This window comes from Pristiophorus japonicus, chromosome 5 (assembly GCF_044704955.1).
Source record: "Pristiophorus japonicus isolate sPriJap1 chromosome 5, sPriJap1.hap1, whole genome shotgun sequence".
NCBI classification, from domain to species: Eukaryota; Metazoa; Chordata; class Chondrichthyes; family Pristiophoridae; genus Pristiophorus; species Pristiophorus japonicus.
Genome location: NC_091981.1, coordinates 13,162,046 through 13,178,468, shown reverse-complemented (window position 1 = coordinate 13,178,468; position 16,423 = coordinate 13,162,046). Strand labels below are relative to the sequence as shown.

The 16,423-nt window shown below is 45.1% G+C and overlaps 1 protein-coding gene across 4 annotated transcripts in view; it reads right to left on the bottom strand.

Annotated features, from left to right (window-relative positions):
- Positions 1-1,615: 1,615 nt before the first annotated feature.
- The window catches only part of LOC139263747 (cadherin-12-like), a 419,878-nt gene continuing 405,070 nt past the window's right edge, over positions 1,616-16,423 (bottom strand). For 3 of the 4 annotated variants that reach the window (XM_070879783.1, XM_070879782.1, XM_070879784.1), the window contains 2 exons: positions 7,193-7,444; positions 1,616-2,512 (listed from right to left, as the gene is read on the bottom strand). In XM_070879783.1, coding sequence (XP_070735884.1) covers positions 2,004-2,512; positions 7,193-7,444 — 761 coding nt within the window. In that variant the 3' untranslated portion in view covers positions 1,616-2,003. The remainder of the gene's footprint in view (positions 2,513-7,192; positions 7,445-16,423) is intronic. The other variant, XM_070879785.1, reaches the window with a different exon arrangement.

The window sequence follows — 16,423 nt, the reverse complement described above, 5'->3', positions numbered from 1 at the left end:
TCCAGCTTCATATCCACGGCATAACTAAAACCGCCTATTTCCACCTCCATAACATTGCCCATCTCCGTCCCTGCGTCAGCTCATCCGCTGTTGAAACCCTCATCCATGCCTTTGTTACCTCTAGACTTGACTATTCCAACGCACTTCTGGCTGGCCTCCCACATTCGACCCCACGTAAACTTGAGGTCATCCAAAACTCGGTTGCCCGTGTCCTAACTCGCACCGAGTCCTGCTCACCCATCACCTCTGTGCTCGCTGACATACATTGGCACCCAGTTCAGCAACGCCTCGATTTCAAAATTCTCATCCTTTGTTTACAAATCCCTCTCTGGCCTTGCCTCTCCATATCTCTGTAACCTTCTTCAAATTCTGCCAGCTTGAGCATCCCTGATTATAATCGCTCAACCATGGGTGGATGTGCCTTCAGCTGCCTGGGCCCCAAGCTCTGGAACTCCCTCCCGAAACCTCTCCGCCTCTCTACCTCTCTTTCCTCCTTAATGACGATCCTTAAAACCTGCCTCCTTGACCACTCACCTGCCGTAAAATCTTCCTATGTGGCTCGGTGTCAAATTTATTTGTTTTGTATCATAATACTCCTGGGAAGCGCTTCAGGACATTTCACTACATTAAAACCGCTATATAAATACAAGTTGCTGGTGTTGTTGTTTAATTCTTCACTGGCAGCAGGATGCTGCACTGGACAACTCAACAAAGCCTTACCTTTCAGCCCTTTGATAAGTTTTTACCCGACACTATTCTCGACTGCAAACTTAGTTTGTTCTCAGATGCGCAACTTGGCGGAGCAAAGACTGTCAGATCTGATTCCGTTCCATCGCAACATGTTCCTCACACAGCAGAATTGGCAGAAGTTGTGGTTGAACCGGTTATGTGGACCATCATGCACTTCCAACTGAATGAGTAAGCTTGGCGGTGTAGGACATATTGGGGACCTGGGGCGGGGGCAGGGGTCGTGGGAAATTGGACGTTCCTTAGTCACCAATGTATTTCTGAGTTTTCTGAGAGGACAGACAACATTAGCGTCCTCAACCAGGCCAACATCCCCAGCATTGAATCACTGACCACACTTGATCAGCTCCGCTGGACGGGCCACATTGTCCGCTTGCCCAGACACGTGACTCTCAAAGCAAGCGCTCTACTCGGAACTCCTTCACGGCAAACGAGCCAAAGGTGGGCAGAGGAAACGTTACAGGGACACCCTCAAGGCCTCCCTGATAAAATGCAACATCCCCACCGACACCTGGGAGTCCCTGGCCAAAGACCGCCCTAAGTGGAGGAAGTGCATCCGGGAGGGCGCTGAGCACCTCAAGTCTCATCGCTGAGAGCATGCAGAAATCAAGCGCAGACAGCGGAAAGAGCGTGTGGCAAACCTGTTCCACCCTCCCTTTCCCTCAACGACGATCTGCCCCACCTGTGGCAGGGACTGTGGCTCTCGTATTTTACTGTTCAGCTGCCTAAGGACTCATTTTAAGAGTGGAAGCAAGTCTTCCTCGATTCCGAGGGACTGCCTATGATGATGATGATTTCTGAGTTGCAGAGGTGGCTTCCAAATCAGCGATCAATATTATTAATACATACACCTATGTCTGTATCGCTGCTCCTTTTATTATCATTTAATTCAAGTTAAGAACACCTTTTAGTTGTATAATAAAAACTGACACTCTTACTGGAGAGTATAAAGAGCTGCAGTGTTGAGAGATCTTTCAGGCACTTTAGTGGAGATTACAGAAAAAACCTGCAGCTTTTTTTTTTCCCTTTCATCAGTTACAATTGTATGGCCAATACACGTCAACGAAACTGCTCGAGTCTGCGTCTCTCCAAGTTCACAATGTCACAATAATCTTTACAAGTCGTATCTTTGTGGTAACTAATGAAACTATCTCACAAGTTAAACAATAGTTGACATAGCAAGTAACAATGGCAGCCATTTAAAAAAAAATAAGGATGAAACTCAATTTTGTCCTTAAATCTGCCGGACCTCAAGTTTACTGACGCTCGGCGATATTTTGTTGGCTGTTAGCTTTCTCTGGTCCGTAAAGGTCTGCCAGTTTTTTAAACCGAGGTCCCCATGTAGTGAGGTAACCGTAATCCTGATCCGTGTCCACGCCAACGGACTCCAAGGAGCTGAGTGACTCAGCTGCAGAACAATTCCCTTCATAGGCGTACGTCACCAGGGAGTCGTAAGGAGGTGCACTGGGATCAGCATCATTCTCCTGCAGTCTCTGATCGATGAAATCTCTGATGTCGCTGTTGTTCTGTATTATTATGGTCTGTCGCTGTGGATGGTGGGTCTCCGGCTTTACATCTCTGCGCAACAGGATGTCTTCGATCAAGTCAGGCTTCCGCAACGTGCTAATGTCAAAAGCCTGGGTGTCCTCTTCCCCACCTCCTTCATCATCGTAACTGATTACGTTGTCTCGGATATCTTCTTTAGAGGTCATACAGATTTCCTTTTTCCTTTGTCTTCTCAGTGCCACAAACAGCACCACAATAACTGAAAAAAATGGGAGCGAGATTAAAAAATGCATTTCTCACTCAACAGCCAACATCAAAAATATATGACTTTATGCCGAGAAGCGCCAAACTTTGCACGTGTAACCCAGTTAACAGAGTAGAATTACATTTTAAATCCATATAAAAAAAAAAATTGAAAGAACTAGAGTTAGATGTAAATAGGATTTCACTGGGATGGAAACACACAGAAAAAAAAATAATGGGCCAAAAATTGGGGCCTCGCCGGGCGCGTACAACGGGCGTTCGCATCTTGCGAGGCTTCGCAAATGCCGATTCTCCACGCACGGTGCGAAGGTGGCGAGAACCAGCTTTTGAAATCTGTCAAAATGTCTTTTGTTTATTTGTAACCCTATAAAAAAACACGTTAAAAAAATGTTCTTTTTTCTAGAACATTGGAAAGACTGTCAGATCTGATTCCATTCTATCATCACATATTCCTCATCAGTTACTTTTAAATATGTGAGGTGTTTTTTTTTTAATTTATTGTGTTGCGTTTCTTGTTTTAGGGGTTATTCTCATTGATAATAACGGGAGCTCGTACAAATGGATCTCCCAGTATTATTAATGAGAATACTATGCAGTGATTGGTGGTCCAGGCCCATGCGATCCCAGGATACGAGGATGTACCTGGTGGACATGTTCCCATGTGCTGCACAGCAAATGGAGGCCTCCAACTGGAATCCGACGTTCCTCCGGGACCACCAGGTATTTGTGTAGATTTTTTTCAGGTCGGAGGCAGCCCCCGACGCAATTTCCCCCCCCCCACCCCGGATGTTGCTGAACAGGGTCTATTTACCAGAGTATTGGACAGATTTTGGGCAGATCTGAGGAGGCTGGGTCATTGAATATATTTAAGGCGGAGATAGACAGAATTTTGAGCAATAAGGGAGTGAAGGGTTATGGGGAGCAGGCAGGGAAGTGGAGCTGAGTCCATGATCAGATCAGCCATGATTTTATTGAATGGCGGAGCAGGCTCGAGGGGCCGTATGGCCTACTCCTGCTCCTATTTCTTATGTTCTTATGTTCTTATATACTGTCTGATTTACCTTTAGTTACCCCTGGAGTTACCAGTTGAATTTATAGCTGAAGAATGGGGGCAGGCCTAAGGGTTTTCCCAGTGATTGTTTTTATTAAAAAAGCAATCATGCTGGGGGTTTTTGGGTTGCAAGAACCTGAAGACAACTCAGAGCATCAAGGACTATGACAAAACTCCCTCTCATCGCTTTTGGAATGGAAATATTAATGTTTGGTTTCAAAGATGGAATTTCCATTTTAAATTAACCAAAAGGCTTGTATGACAAGAGTTACTACCGTCTGCTAGTTCCAATGCATTGGTTAATAGTCTATATGGCCATTGTCTTCTTCTTTTCCCTATGACTACTTATATCTTCTTTCAGGATGGAAGATGAAGCTAACACAATTCTCCATGATGAGCACTCGGGCTGTTCCATATTAAGGTACAGTAGACTCATACAGGAGGGCTAGTTTGCATTCACATTTTCCACCTCAATTGGCATCCATTGGTGAGTAGAACCTACAGATGCCAGAGGCTTTTTAATATTAGCAACACACCTTGTACTTTAAAGGGTTTATGCAACGCGCATAAGACACATTTTGTGACATAAAAAGGATATAAATGTAAATTTTACACCAAATTGCTCACTGAATGAAAACATTGATTGCTATACATTGAGTCGATCTAATTGCTCAACAGATGAATAGTCAATGCATTAGAAATGGATTGTGGCCCATTTTCGGGCCCAGGCTAGGAGGCTTGAAGTTCATCTGAAAATTGGGCCTCGGGCCTCATTTCAATAATTTGAGTGGCCTTCTGGTGACTTTTGCATCTCTCGAGGAACATAAGAACAAAATAACATAAGCATCAGGAGCAGGAATGGCTGTTCGACCTCTGGGCCTGCTCCAATATTCAATGAGACCATGGCTGATCTTCTACCTCAACTCCATTTTCCAGCCCTATCTCCATATCCCTTGATTCCCTTAATATTCAAAAATCTATCGATCTCTGCCTTGAATATATTCAATGACTGAGCTTCCACAGCCCTCTTGGGTAGAGAATTCCAAAGATTCACCAACCTCTGAGTGAAGAAATTTCTCCTCATCTCAGTCCTAAATGGCTGACCCCTTATTCTGAGACTGTGACCCCTGGTTCTAGACTCCCCAGCGAGGGGGAAACATCCTCCCTGCATCTACCTTGTCGAGCCCTGTAAAAGTGTTGTAGTGTCAATGAGATCACTCCTCATTCTTCGAAACTCTAGAGAATATAGGCCTAGTCTACTCAATCTCTCCTCATAGCACAATCTCTCCATCCCAAGAATCAGTCTGGTGGATCTCTGTGGCAAATATATCCTTTCTTAGGTAACGAGACTAAAACCAAATGGAAGCTTGCTCATTTCCAGAGGATGAATTTCGGGTCTTTTGCTTCACTGGCAGCAGCCCTGAGGTAAGATCTGGGAAGGAAAGAGAAGAACAATGGGAGAGGGGAGGTGGAGGGGTGAGCATGGTCTGGCAGCAGCCTACAAAGTGCTGTTCAGACGGGACGAGAGAACTTGTTTTTTGTTAAGAAGTACTTACGGGTCAAATTCGGTTTCTTACACTGCCTGTTACCGCCGGCAAGGGGCGGCTAGCAGACGGCTATGTACTTACTGTTATATATGTGGACTTGTATTTACTCTGTACAGCCACCAGAGGGCTCATTCCCCGGAGTCCCAAGGGATCCCATAATCCCTTGGGAGCACAGGTATTTAAGGAGGCTTCACCGGTTGGAGAGGCACTCTGGAGACCTGCAATAAAAGACTAAGGTCACACTTTACTTTGAGCTCACAGTGTTCAGTCTGACTCTTTCTCCATACACAACAACTTACCGTCTTGAAATTTAGTTGGGCGGTGGGGGGCAGGCAGCAAAACGTACTGCTGCACGCTCGGCCGCCACTCACGTGGTGACGTCATCGAGCGTGCAAGGCCCCCCCTTGCCACTGCCGTTGGGAGATTAGGTGAATACGGTGGCCTTACCGGCAGACGTCCGTGCAGCCTGGGAAAGCTGGTGGGACATCGGGGATCCAGGGCCGGGAGCATCCAGGGATTGAGCTAAGTGTTCATGTTTATTTTAGGTATTTATGGGAGCAGTGGGGCAGTGTGGGCGAAGGAAAGTGTCGGAAAATGTTTCTTCTTCATTTTTTTAAACTCGCTTGCCGGCAGCCTAGCGTGGGGCCTCCTGAGATGTCGCTCCGTTGCCGCCCGAGGGTGATTGTGCAATGCCACTGTTAGCGCTGCTGTCTCATCTTTGGGCGGCAAAACCGAATTTGGCACAGTTTGAGGCAGCACATACCGCCTGGCGTTAAAATCAGCACTCGGCCGGTGTCACCGTGAGGAAAATGGCGGGATCGAATTTCGACCCATTATTTTTTTGTTGGTGGCTGAAGCAGCAACTGGAGAGCGTTGAGCAGGGCAGGCCAGCCAATTTAACAGAAGGGGCTTAAAAAAGGCAGTAGGCCTCATATTTACCTATGTAAAGGGGCCAGGGACGCCTGAAATATCGTTCAACCCAGATGTCTTTCAGCTACCCTCTTTTAGCAGGGCATTGCACTCAGAAACGAGGACCAATTTTTCCCCCAACATATGTTTCTGTTTTTCCAGTTTATAACTTGGGAGTACAGAGAACCTAACAGCTAGCTTTTCCACCCGTTCATAAGTCAAACGGCAGCAAATGCATGTGTAAACTTTAAAGCATGTCTGTCTCATCGCTCTCAGAATGGGTTAAGGGGATAAAAATGATGGTTACATTTTAAATTTGTCTGAAATTCTGTTTGAGATGTCAAACCCAAGCAAAGCTCTGAACCTAAATATCAGTCTTAACTGTTCTGATTGGAAAAGTTGCTCCCATTCCTACTTTGGTTTCTGTACGTATACCTGACTAAACTGCACTTACATTATCCTTATAAAGATGTAGCAACTAAATCAATGAAGGGACCAACTAACCCTAATGTCCAATCGAATTTTAATTTTAACTCACTACATGTTATTGGTGATTGAGTGTCCCCTGGGAGGACAGACGCATCAACGTTAGCGTCCTCAACCAGGCCAACATCCCCAGCATCGAAGCACTGACCACACTCGACCAGCTCCGTTGGGCAGGCCATTTTGTCCGCATGCCAGACACGAGACTCCCAAAGCAAGCGCTCTACTCAGAACTCCTACAAGGCAAGCGACCCCGAGATGGGCAGAGGAAACGTTTCAAGGACGCACTCAAAGCCTCCTTGATAAAATGCAACATCCCCACCGACACCTGGGAATCCCTGGCCAAAGAGCGCCCTAAGTGGAGGAAGAGCATCCGGGAGGGCGCTGAGCATCTCGAGTCTCGTTGCCGAGAGCATGCAGAAATCAAGCGCAGGCAGCGGAAGGAGCGTGCGGCCAACCAGTCCCACCCTCCCTTTCCTTCAACAGCTGTCTGTCCCACCTGTGACAGCCACTGTAATACCTGTATTGGACTGTACAGTCACTTGAGAACTCACTGTTAGAGTGGAAGCAAGTCTTCCTCGATTTCGAGGGACTGCCGATGATGTCTCTTTAGCTTTTCTACAAAGGGTATTGATAAATTGTTGGCCATTTAATATCGTATCATGGTATACAGGGTTAGACTCACTGAGGAGTATAATGATGCAAAGCAGGATTGCTATCAGTGCCTCTGTGCTCAAGCCCACTGGCAGAAAGATTGCTTCGACGTTGCAGGACAAGATTGTGCCATCCACGTCACATCCACAGACTCGGATAGTCAATGTATTTGTGCTGCTCTGTATAGGGTACTCGCTGTCTGAAATCACAACTGGAAGGAAATAGAGCTCCAACTGCCTGCGACTGTAACCATTCCTCTTGGGTAAGATTCCAGCTGTATTGTCTGCGACACACACACACACACACAAAACAAAATCAACGTTAAAAACATGAAATAAATATCATTTATAAAGAAAGGCTTGCATTTAGATAGCACCTTTCATGACCACCGGACGTCTCAAACCAGGTTACAGCCAATGAAGTACTTTTGAAGTGTAGTCACTGTTGTAATGTTGGAAACGCGGCAGCCAATTTGCGCACAGCAAGCTCCCACAAACAGCAACGCGGTAATGACCAGATAATCTATTTTTTTGTCATGTTGATTGAGGGATAAATATTGGCTCCAGGACACTGGGGATAACTCCCCTGCTCTTCTTCAAAATAGTGCCATGGGATCTTTTTCGTCCACCTGAGAGAGCAGACAGGGCCTCGGTTTAACATTTCATGTGAAAGACAGCACCTCCGACGGTGCAGCGCTCCCTCAGTACTGGGAGCGTCAGTCTAGATTTTTATGCTCAAGGCCCCGGAGCGGGACTTGAACCCACAATCGTCTGACTCAGAGGCACAGCTGACAATGTTGAGACAAAGCAGCAGGGAAATGAATGGCTTGCTCCTCAGCGTCAAGTTTTATTATTTTGTTGTTTGTACATTCGCGGGATGTGGGCGTCATTGGCAAAGCCGGCATTTATTGCCCAACCCTAGCTGAGCCCCGTGAAGGTGGCACTGAGCCATCTCCTTGAACCGTTTGAAGTAACTGGAATAGTGCGGTGCTGTGCAGGGCTTGGCGGACACCTTCAGCGGATGTGTAAAAAACCGACTGTACGCTTACAGTAATCACTGAGCATTTAGGAGTCTGCAATAGGTCCATGCAAGGTATTTCTCTGTTCGCTCAAAGATAACTGGTGAATAGTGAAATGAGAAATGGCATGAAGGCAGAGATAAGACATTACACGGTTTCTGAGTACACTATTACATGCTTGTCCTCTGTAAGGGATCTGCCTCTATTGTACATCTCTAAGTGTGAATTGGTGCTCTAAACGCAATGGTTTCAAACGTTCACTCTGTAAAGAAACAGATTAGCAAGGCATGAATGCAGTTAAATATGATCATTTATTTCTGGTGATTATAGTAAGACAACCTTATCTAAGTTCCTTTTTGAAACATTAATCCTTTTGCGAGCACACACCAGTTCTGAGAGAGACGGGGGGCACGATTATATTCGTTTAAATTGCGTTTTTATTGTGTCTTGTGTGCTGTTGCCCACAATGAGCTATGTCCCACAGACATCATTTTGTTCACTGTAATTGGAAAATAAGAAGTGTCATTTCCCATGGCTCAGTAGATATTACTTATTATGTCAGCTGTGGCTCAGTGGGCAGCACACTCGCCTCTGAGTCAGAAGGTTGTGGGTTCAAGTCCCACCCCAGAGACTTGAGCACATAAATCTAGGCTGAAACTCCAGTGCAGTGCTGCACTGTCGGATGGTGCCGTCTTTCAGATGAGACATTAAACCGAGGCACCGTCTGCTCTCTCAGGTGGATGTAAAAGATCCCATGGCACTATTTCGAAGAAGAGCAGGATAGTTATCTCTGGTGTCCTGGCCAATATTTATCCCTCAATCAACATCACAAAAACAGAATATCTGGTCATTGTTGTTCTGTATGTAAACCTGTAAATACCATGTTTAACCACCAGAAGGCTCATCCCCTGGAGTCCCATGGGATCCCACAATCCCTTGGGAGCACCTGTACATAAGGAGGCCTCACAGGCTGGAGAGGCACTCTGAGATCTGTAATAAAGGACTATGGTCACACCTTACTTTGAGCTTGCAGTATCTGGTCTGACTCTTTATTCAAGACATAACAATTATCACATTGCTGTTTGTGGGAGCTTGCTGTGCGCAAATTACCTGCCACGTTTCCCACATTCCAACAGTGACTACACTTCAAAAAGTACTTCAGTGGCTGTAAAACTCTTTAAGAGGTCCAGTGGTCATGGAAAGCACTACAGAAATGCAAGACTTTGTTTCTTTTTAATAATGCATCAAATCTTGCTTACACGGAATAATGTTTAATCACTGTCACCAATCAGGGTCAAGTCAAATCTGTCGGAACTTAAGAGTGAAAGGCTTAAGTCCCAGAAACTCAACAAGGGCAACATAGTGGTTACAGGAGTTGCCGCATTTAAGAAGTAATAACAATTATTGGTCATAGCTCCACAGGTGCTGTGCGGGTAAAATGCGTCCTTCCTTCATGGTACTCTGCAAGAGAAATGTGCCAGAACAAAGGGAGGCAGAATAAGACCTGATTTGAATTGCAGCAAAATGCATTTACATAACAAATGCAAAATAGGTACATTCATAGCTTTGAATATTTTTTCCCTTGTAATATTTTAATTCTGAATATTTTTCCCATTACATATTCCCTTAATAAATTAATTTCTCTGAAGAGATTCGGCAGTGGAAAGGTCAGGAAAAATACAAGTAATTATTCCGCTCTGATTTCTTTTGAAGAGGATATTGCCGGATTCCCAGTTGTACGGTATAAGGCCATATAATGTACCACTTTTCACTTATATCTTGCTGTGCTCATTGCCAAGTAAAATCCCTTTGAATTCAACTGTTTATGAAACAGATGACATTTGATAAAATAATAATAATCATCGCTTGCTACTGCTGATCTGCAATTGCCGTCCCAGTGCTCTCAGCTGAAAGTCCTTATGGGGCAAATTTTTACCCGAGCAACTAATTCAATCAATTCGATGTGAGTAAATAGAGGGGCAATGCCAGCAGAGAGAGGCAACATATTTCCATCCATTGTTAACACGTCTTTATGTGTTACGCAGCCTAATAGAGGTGTCACATTTTGCTTTTGAAGGACTAACACATGTCTCCATAATATCCTGCAAATCCCATGGGAGGACATTTGCACCAACATCAGTGTTCTTGATTAGGCCAACATCGCCAGCATCGAAGCACTGACCACCCTCAAGCAGCTCCGCTGGGCAGGCTACATCGTCCGCACGCCCGACACGACTCACAAAGCAAGCGCTCTACTTGGAGCTCCGACACGGCAGGCGAAACATAGAAACATAGAAAATAGGTGCAGGAGTAGGCCATTCGGCCCTTCTAGCCTGCACCGCCATTCAATGAGTTTATGGCTGAACATGCAACTTCAGTACCCCATTCCTGCTTTCTCACCATACCCCTTGATTCCCCCTTGAGCCCCAGGTGGGCAGAGGAAACATTTCAAGGACGCCCACAAAGCCTCCTTGATCAAGTGCAACATCCCCACCGACACCTGGGAGTCCCTGGCCAAAGACCGCCCTAAGTGGAGAAAGTACATCCGGGAGGTTGCAGAGCACCTCGAGTCTGGTCGCCGAGAGCATGCAGAAAACAAGCGCGGGCGGTCAGCGGAAAGAGCGTGCAGCAAACCAGACTCCCCACCCACCATTTCTTCCAACCACTGTCTGTCCCACCTGTGACAGAGACTGTAATTCCTGTATTGGTCTGTTCAGTCACCTGAGAACTCACTTTTGGAGTGGAAGCAAGTCTTCCTTGATTTCGAGGGGCTGCCTATGATGATGAATAGTTGATCCAGATGAATTAGTACAGAGCTAACCTGAAAAGCGGGAGTGGCGAAGATGCAAATAATAAGTAAATCCTGAACTCACAAAACTGAACAATGAATTAGATAAGAACATAAGGGCATTAGAGTTTGGAGTAGGAGTCAGACATTCGGTTCCTCGAGGCTGCTCCGCCATTCAATAAGTTCATGGTTGATCTTCTAACTCAACTCCACTTTCCCGCCCAATCTCCATATCCCTTGGTTCCCTTAATATCCAAAAATCTATCGATCTCTGTCTTGAATGACTGAGCATCCACAGCCCTCTAGGATAGACAATTCCAAAGATTCACAACCTCTGAGTGAATACATTTCTCCGATAGATATGTGAAGAGAAAAAGATTAGTGAAAACAAACGTAGGTCCCTTGCCGTCAGATTCAGGTGAATTTATAACGGGGAACGAAGAAATGGCGGACCAGTTAAACAAATACTTTGGTTCTGTTTTCACGAAGGAAGACACAAATACTTCCGGAAATACTAGGGGACCGAGGGTCCCGTGAGAAGGAGGAACTGAAGGATATACTTATAAAGCGAGAAATTGTGTTAGGGAAATTGATGGGATTGAAGGCCGATAAATCCCCGGGGCCTGATAGTCTTCATCCCAGAGTACTTAAGGAAGTGGCCCTAGAAATAGTAGATGCAGTGGTGATCATTTTCCAACAGTCTATCGACTCTGAATCAGTTCCTATGGACTGGAGGGTAGCTAATGTAACACCACTGTTTAAAAAAGGAGGGAGAGAGAAAACAGGGAATTATCGACCAGTTAGCCTGACATCAGTAGTGCAGAAAATTTGGAATCAATTATTAAGGGTGAAATAGCAGTGCATTTGGAAAGCAGTGACAGGATCGGTCCAAGTCAACATTATGAAAGGGAAATCATGCTTGACAAATCTTGGATGTAACATTCAAGGATGTAACTAGTAGAGTGGACAAGGGAGAACCAGTGGATGTGGTGTATTTGGACTTTCAAAAGGCTTTTGACAAGGTCCCACACAAGAGATTGGTGTGTAAAATCAAAGCACATGGTATTGGGGGTAATGTACTGACATGGATAGAGAACTGGTTGGCAGACAGGAAGCAGAGAGTCAGGATAAACAGGTCCTTTTCAGAATGGCAGGCAGTGACTAGTGGAGTGCCGCAGGGCTCAGTGCTGGGACCCTGTTCTTTACAATATACATTAATGATTTAGATGAAGGAATTGAGTGTAATATCTCCAAGTTTGCAGATGACACTAAACTGGGTGAAGGTGTGAGCTGCGAGGAGGAGCTAAAAGGCTGCAGGATGACTTGGACAGGTTACGTGAGTGGGCAATTACATGGCAGATGCATTATAATATGGATAAATGTGAGGTTATCCACTTTGGGGGCAAAAACACGAAGGCAGAATATTATCTGGATGGTGGCAGATTAGGAAAGGAGAAGGTGCAACGAGACCTGGGTGTCATGGTTCATCAGTCATTGAAAGTTGGCATGCAGGTACAGCAGGCGGTGAAGAAGGCAAATGGTATGTTGGCCTTCATAGCTCGGATATTTGAGTATAGGAGCAGGGAGGTCTTACTGCAGTTGTACAGGGCATTGGTGAGGCCTCACCTGGAATATTGTGTTCAGTTTTGGTCTCCTAATCTGAGGAAGGACGTTCTTGTTATTAAGGGAGTGCAGCTAAGGTTCACCAGACTGATTCCTGGGATGGCGGAACTGACATATGAGGAGAGACTGGATCAACTGGGCCTTTATACACTGGAGTTTAGAAGGATGAGAGGGGATCTCATAGAAACTTACAAGATTCTGATGGGACTGGACAGGTTAGATGCAGGAAGTATGTTCCCGATGATGGGGAAGTCCAGAATCAGGGGACACAGTCTTAGGATAAGGGGTAGGCCATTTAGGACTGAGATGAGGAGAAACTTCTTCACTCAGAGAGTTGTTAACCTGTGGATTTCCCTACCGCAGAGAGGTGTTGATGCCTGTTCATTGGATATAATCAAGAGGGAGTTAGATATGGCCCTTACGGCTAAAGGGATCATAGAAACATAGAAACATAGCAAATAGGTGCAGGAGTAGGCAATTCAGCCCTTCGAACCTGCAGCACCATTCAATAAGATCATAGCTGATCATTCCTTCAGTACCTCTTTCCTGCTTTCTCTCCATACCCCTTGATCCCTTTAGCCGCAAGGGCCATATCTAACTCCCTCTTAAATATATCGAATGAACAGGCATCAACAACTCTCTGTGGTAGAGAATTCCACAGGTTAACAACTCTCTGAGTAAAGAAGTTTCTCCTCATCTCAGACCTAAATGGCCTACTCCTTATCCTTAGACTGTGTCCCCTGGTTCTGGACTTCCCCATCATCGGGAACATCATCTAACCTGTCCAGTCCCGTCTGAATCTTGTAAATTTCTATGAGATCCCCTCTCATTCTTCTAAACTCCAGTGTATAAAGGCCCACTTGATTCAATATCTCCTCATATCTCAGTCCCGCAATCCCGGGAATTAGTCTGGTGAACCTTCGCTGCACTCCCTCAATCGCACGAACGTCCTTCCTCAGATTAGGAGACCAAAACTGAACACAATATTCCAGGTGAGACCTCACCAAGGCCCTGTACAACTGCAGTAAGACCTCCCTACTCCTGTACTCAAATCCCCTAGCTATGAAGGCCAACATACCATTTGTCTTCTTCACCGCCTGTTGTACCTGCATGCCAACTTTCAATGACTGATGAATCATGACACCCAGGTCTCGTTGCACCTCCCCTTTTCCTAATCTGCCGCCATTCAGATAATATTATGCCTTCGTGTTTTTGCCCCCAAAGTTGGTAACCTCACATTTATTCACATTATACTGCATCTGCCATGCATTTGCCTACTCACCTAACCTGCCCAAGTCAATATGCAGCCTTTTAGCGTCCTCCTCACAGCTCACACCGTCACCCAGCTTAGTGTCATCTGCAAACTTGGAGATATTACACTCAATTCCTTCATCTAAATCATGAATGTATATTGTAAAGAGCTGGGGTCCCAGCACTGAGCCCTGCGGCACTCCACTAGTCACTGCCTGCCATTCCGTTGATCCTGACTCTTTGCTTCCTGTCTGCCAACCAGTTCTCTATCCACCTCAGTACATTACCCCTAATACCATGTGCTTTGATTTGCACACTAATCTCTTGTGTGGGACCTTGTCAAAAGCCTTTTGCAAGTACAAATACACCACATCCACTGGTTCTCCCTTGTCCACTCTACTAGTTACATCCTCAAAAGATTCCAGAAGATTTGTCAAGCATGATTTCCCTTTCATAAATCCATGCTGACTTGGACCGATCCTGTCACTGCTTTCCAAATGCACTGCTATTTCACTTTTAATAATTGATTCCAACACTTTCCCCACTATTGATGTCAGGCTAACCGGTCTATAATTAGTCGCTTTCTCTGTCCCTCCTTTTTTAAACAGTGGTGTTACATTACCTACCCTTCAGTCCATAGGAACTGATCCAGAGTCGATAGACTGTTGGAAAATGATCACCAATGCATCCACTATTTCTAGGGCCACTTCCTTAAGTACTCTGGGATGCAGACTATCAGGCCCCGGGGATTGATCAGCCTTCAATCCCATCAATTTCCCTAACACAATTTCCTGCTTTCTAAGTATATCCTTCAGTTCCTCCTTCTCACTAGACCCTCGGTCCCCTAGTATTTCCAAAAGATTATTTGTGTCTTCCTTCATGAAAACAGAACCAAAGTATTTGTTTAACTGGTCTGCCATTTCTTTGTTCCCCATTATAAATTCACCTAAATCTGACGGCAAGGGACCTACGTTTGTTTTCACTAATCTTTTTCTCTTCAAATATCTATAGAAGCTTTTGCAATCAGTTTTTATGTTTCCAGCAAGGTTCCTCTCATACTCTATTTTCCCACTCCTAATTAAACGCTTTGTCCTCCTCTGCTGTATTACAAAATTTTACCAGTCCTCAGGTTTGCTGCTTTTTTATGGCCCATTTTTATGCCTCTTCCTTGGATTTAACACTCTCCTTAATTTCCCTTGTTAGCCACGGTTGAGCCACCTTCCCCATTTTATTTTTACTTCTGACAGGGATGTACAATTGTTGAAGTTCATCCAGGTGATCTTTAAATGTTTGCCATTGCCTATCCACCGTCAACCAAGGGGTATGTGAGAGAAAGCAGGAAAGGGGTACTGAGGGAATGATCAACCATGATCTTATTGAATGGTGGTGCAGGTTCGAAGGGTCGTATGGCCTACTCCTGCACCTATTTTCTATGTTTCTATGTTTCCTCAGTTCAGTCCTAATTGGCCGACCCCTTATTCTGAGACTGTGACCCCTGGTTCTAGACTCCCCAGCCAGAGGAAACGTTCTCTCAGCATCTATCTTGTCAACCCCTTAAGACTTTTATATGTTTCAGAGAGATCACCTCTCATTCTTCTAAACTCGAGGAAATATAGGCCTAATCTACTCACTCTCTCCTCATAGGTCAGTCCCCCCATCTCAGGAATTGTTAAACTAAGATAAAGCTAAGATAGAGTTCTCACAAAAGACAATTTAAGGAGCTGCATACAAACATGCTATTAATGTTAAAAATGCTATTAATACCACTCCAGAGACTTGAGCACAAAATTCTAGGCTGACACACCTAAGGGAGCGCCGCACTGTCAGAGTATGCCGTCTTTGAGATGAGATGTTAAACCAAGGCCCCGTCTGCTCTCTCAAATGGATGTAAAATATCCCATGACACTATTTTGAAGAATAGCAGGGTTGCTATCCCTGGTGTCCTGGCCAATATTTATCCCTCAATCTACATCACAAAAATAGATTATCTGGTCATTATCCGATTGCTGTTTGTTGCATTACAACAGTGACTACACTTCAAAAAGTACTTCATTGGCTGTAAAGCACTTTGGGACATCCGGTGGTCATGATAGGTGCTATATAAGTACAAGGTTTTCTCCGTTTCTTTAACATTATTGGGTATACTTATAAAGGATAGCCATGGCTCAGAGGTACCAGAAGGTCATGAGTTATAAGGCCCAATCCCGAGATGGGAAACACATAATCTCGGCTGACATTTCAGTGCAGTGCTAAGGGAGTGCTGCACTGCTATATTTAGATGAGACGTTAAAACAAGGCCCCATCTACCCTCTCAGGTGTTTGTGAAAGATCCCATGTACTACTCCAAAAAGCCGAGTTGTCCTGTCCGTCATTTATCCTTTAAATGCATGAAAAGATTTTTGGAGGGACAATGTTCCTCACTGCACCTATTTTTTGAGGAAAAAAAAAGTCAGGTTGGAGTGCCCAGTTTCTGGCCCAATCTGCCCCGGCAGAGCCCCTGTTTCAAATAAGCTTCAGGCCCCTTTGAGTGCAGCTCAAACAACACTCAAGAAGCTCGACACCATCCAGGACAAAGCAGCCCG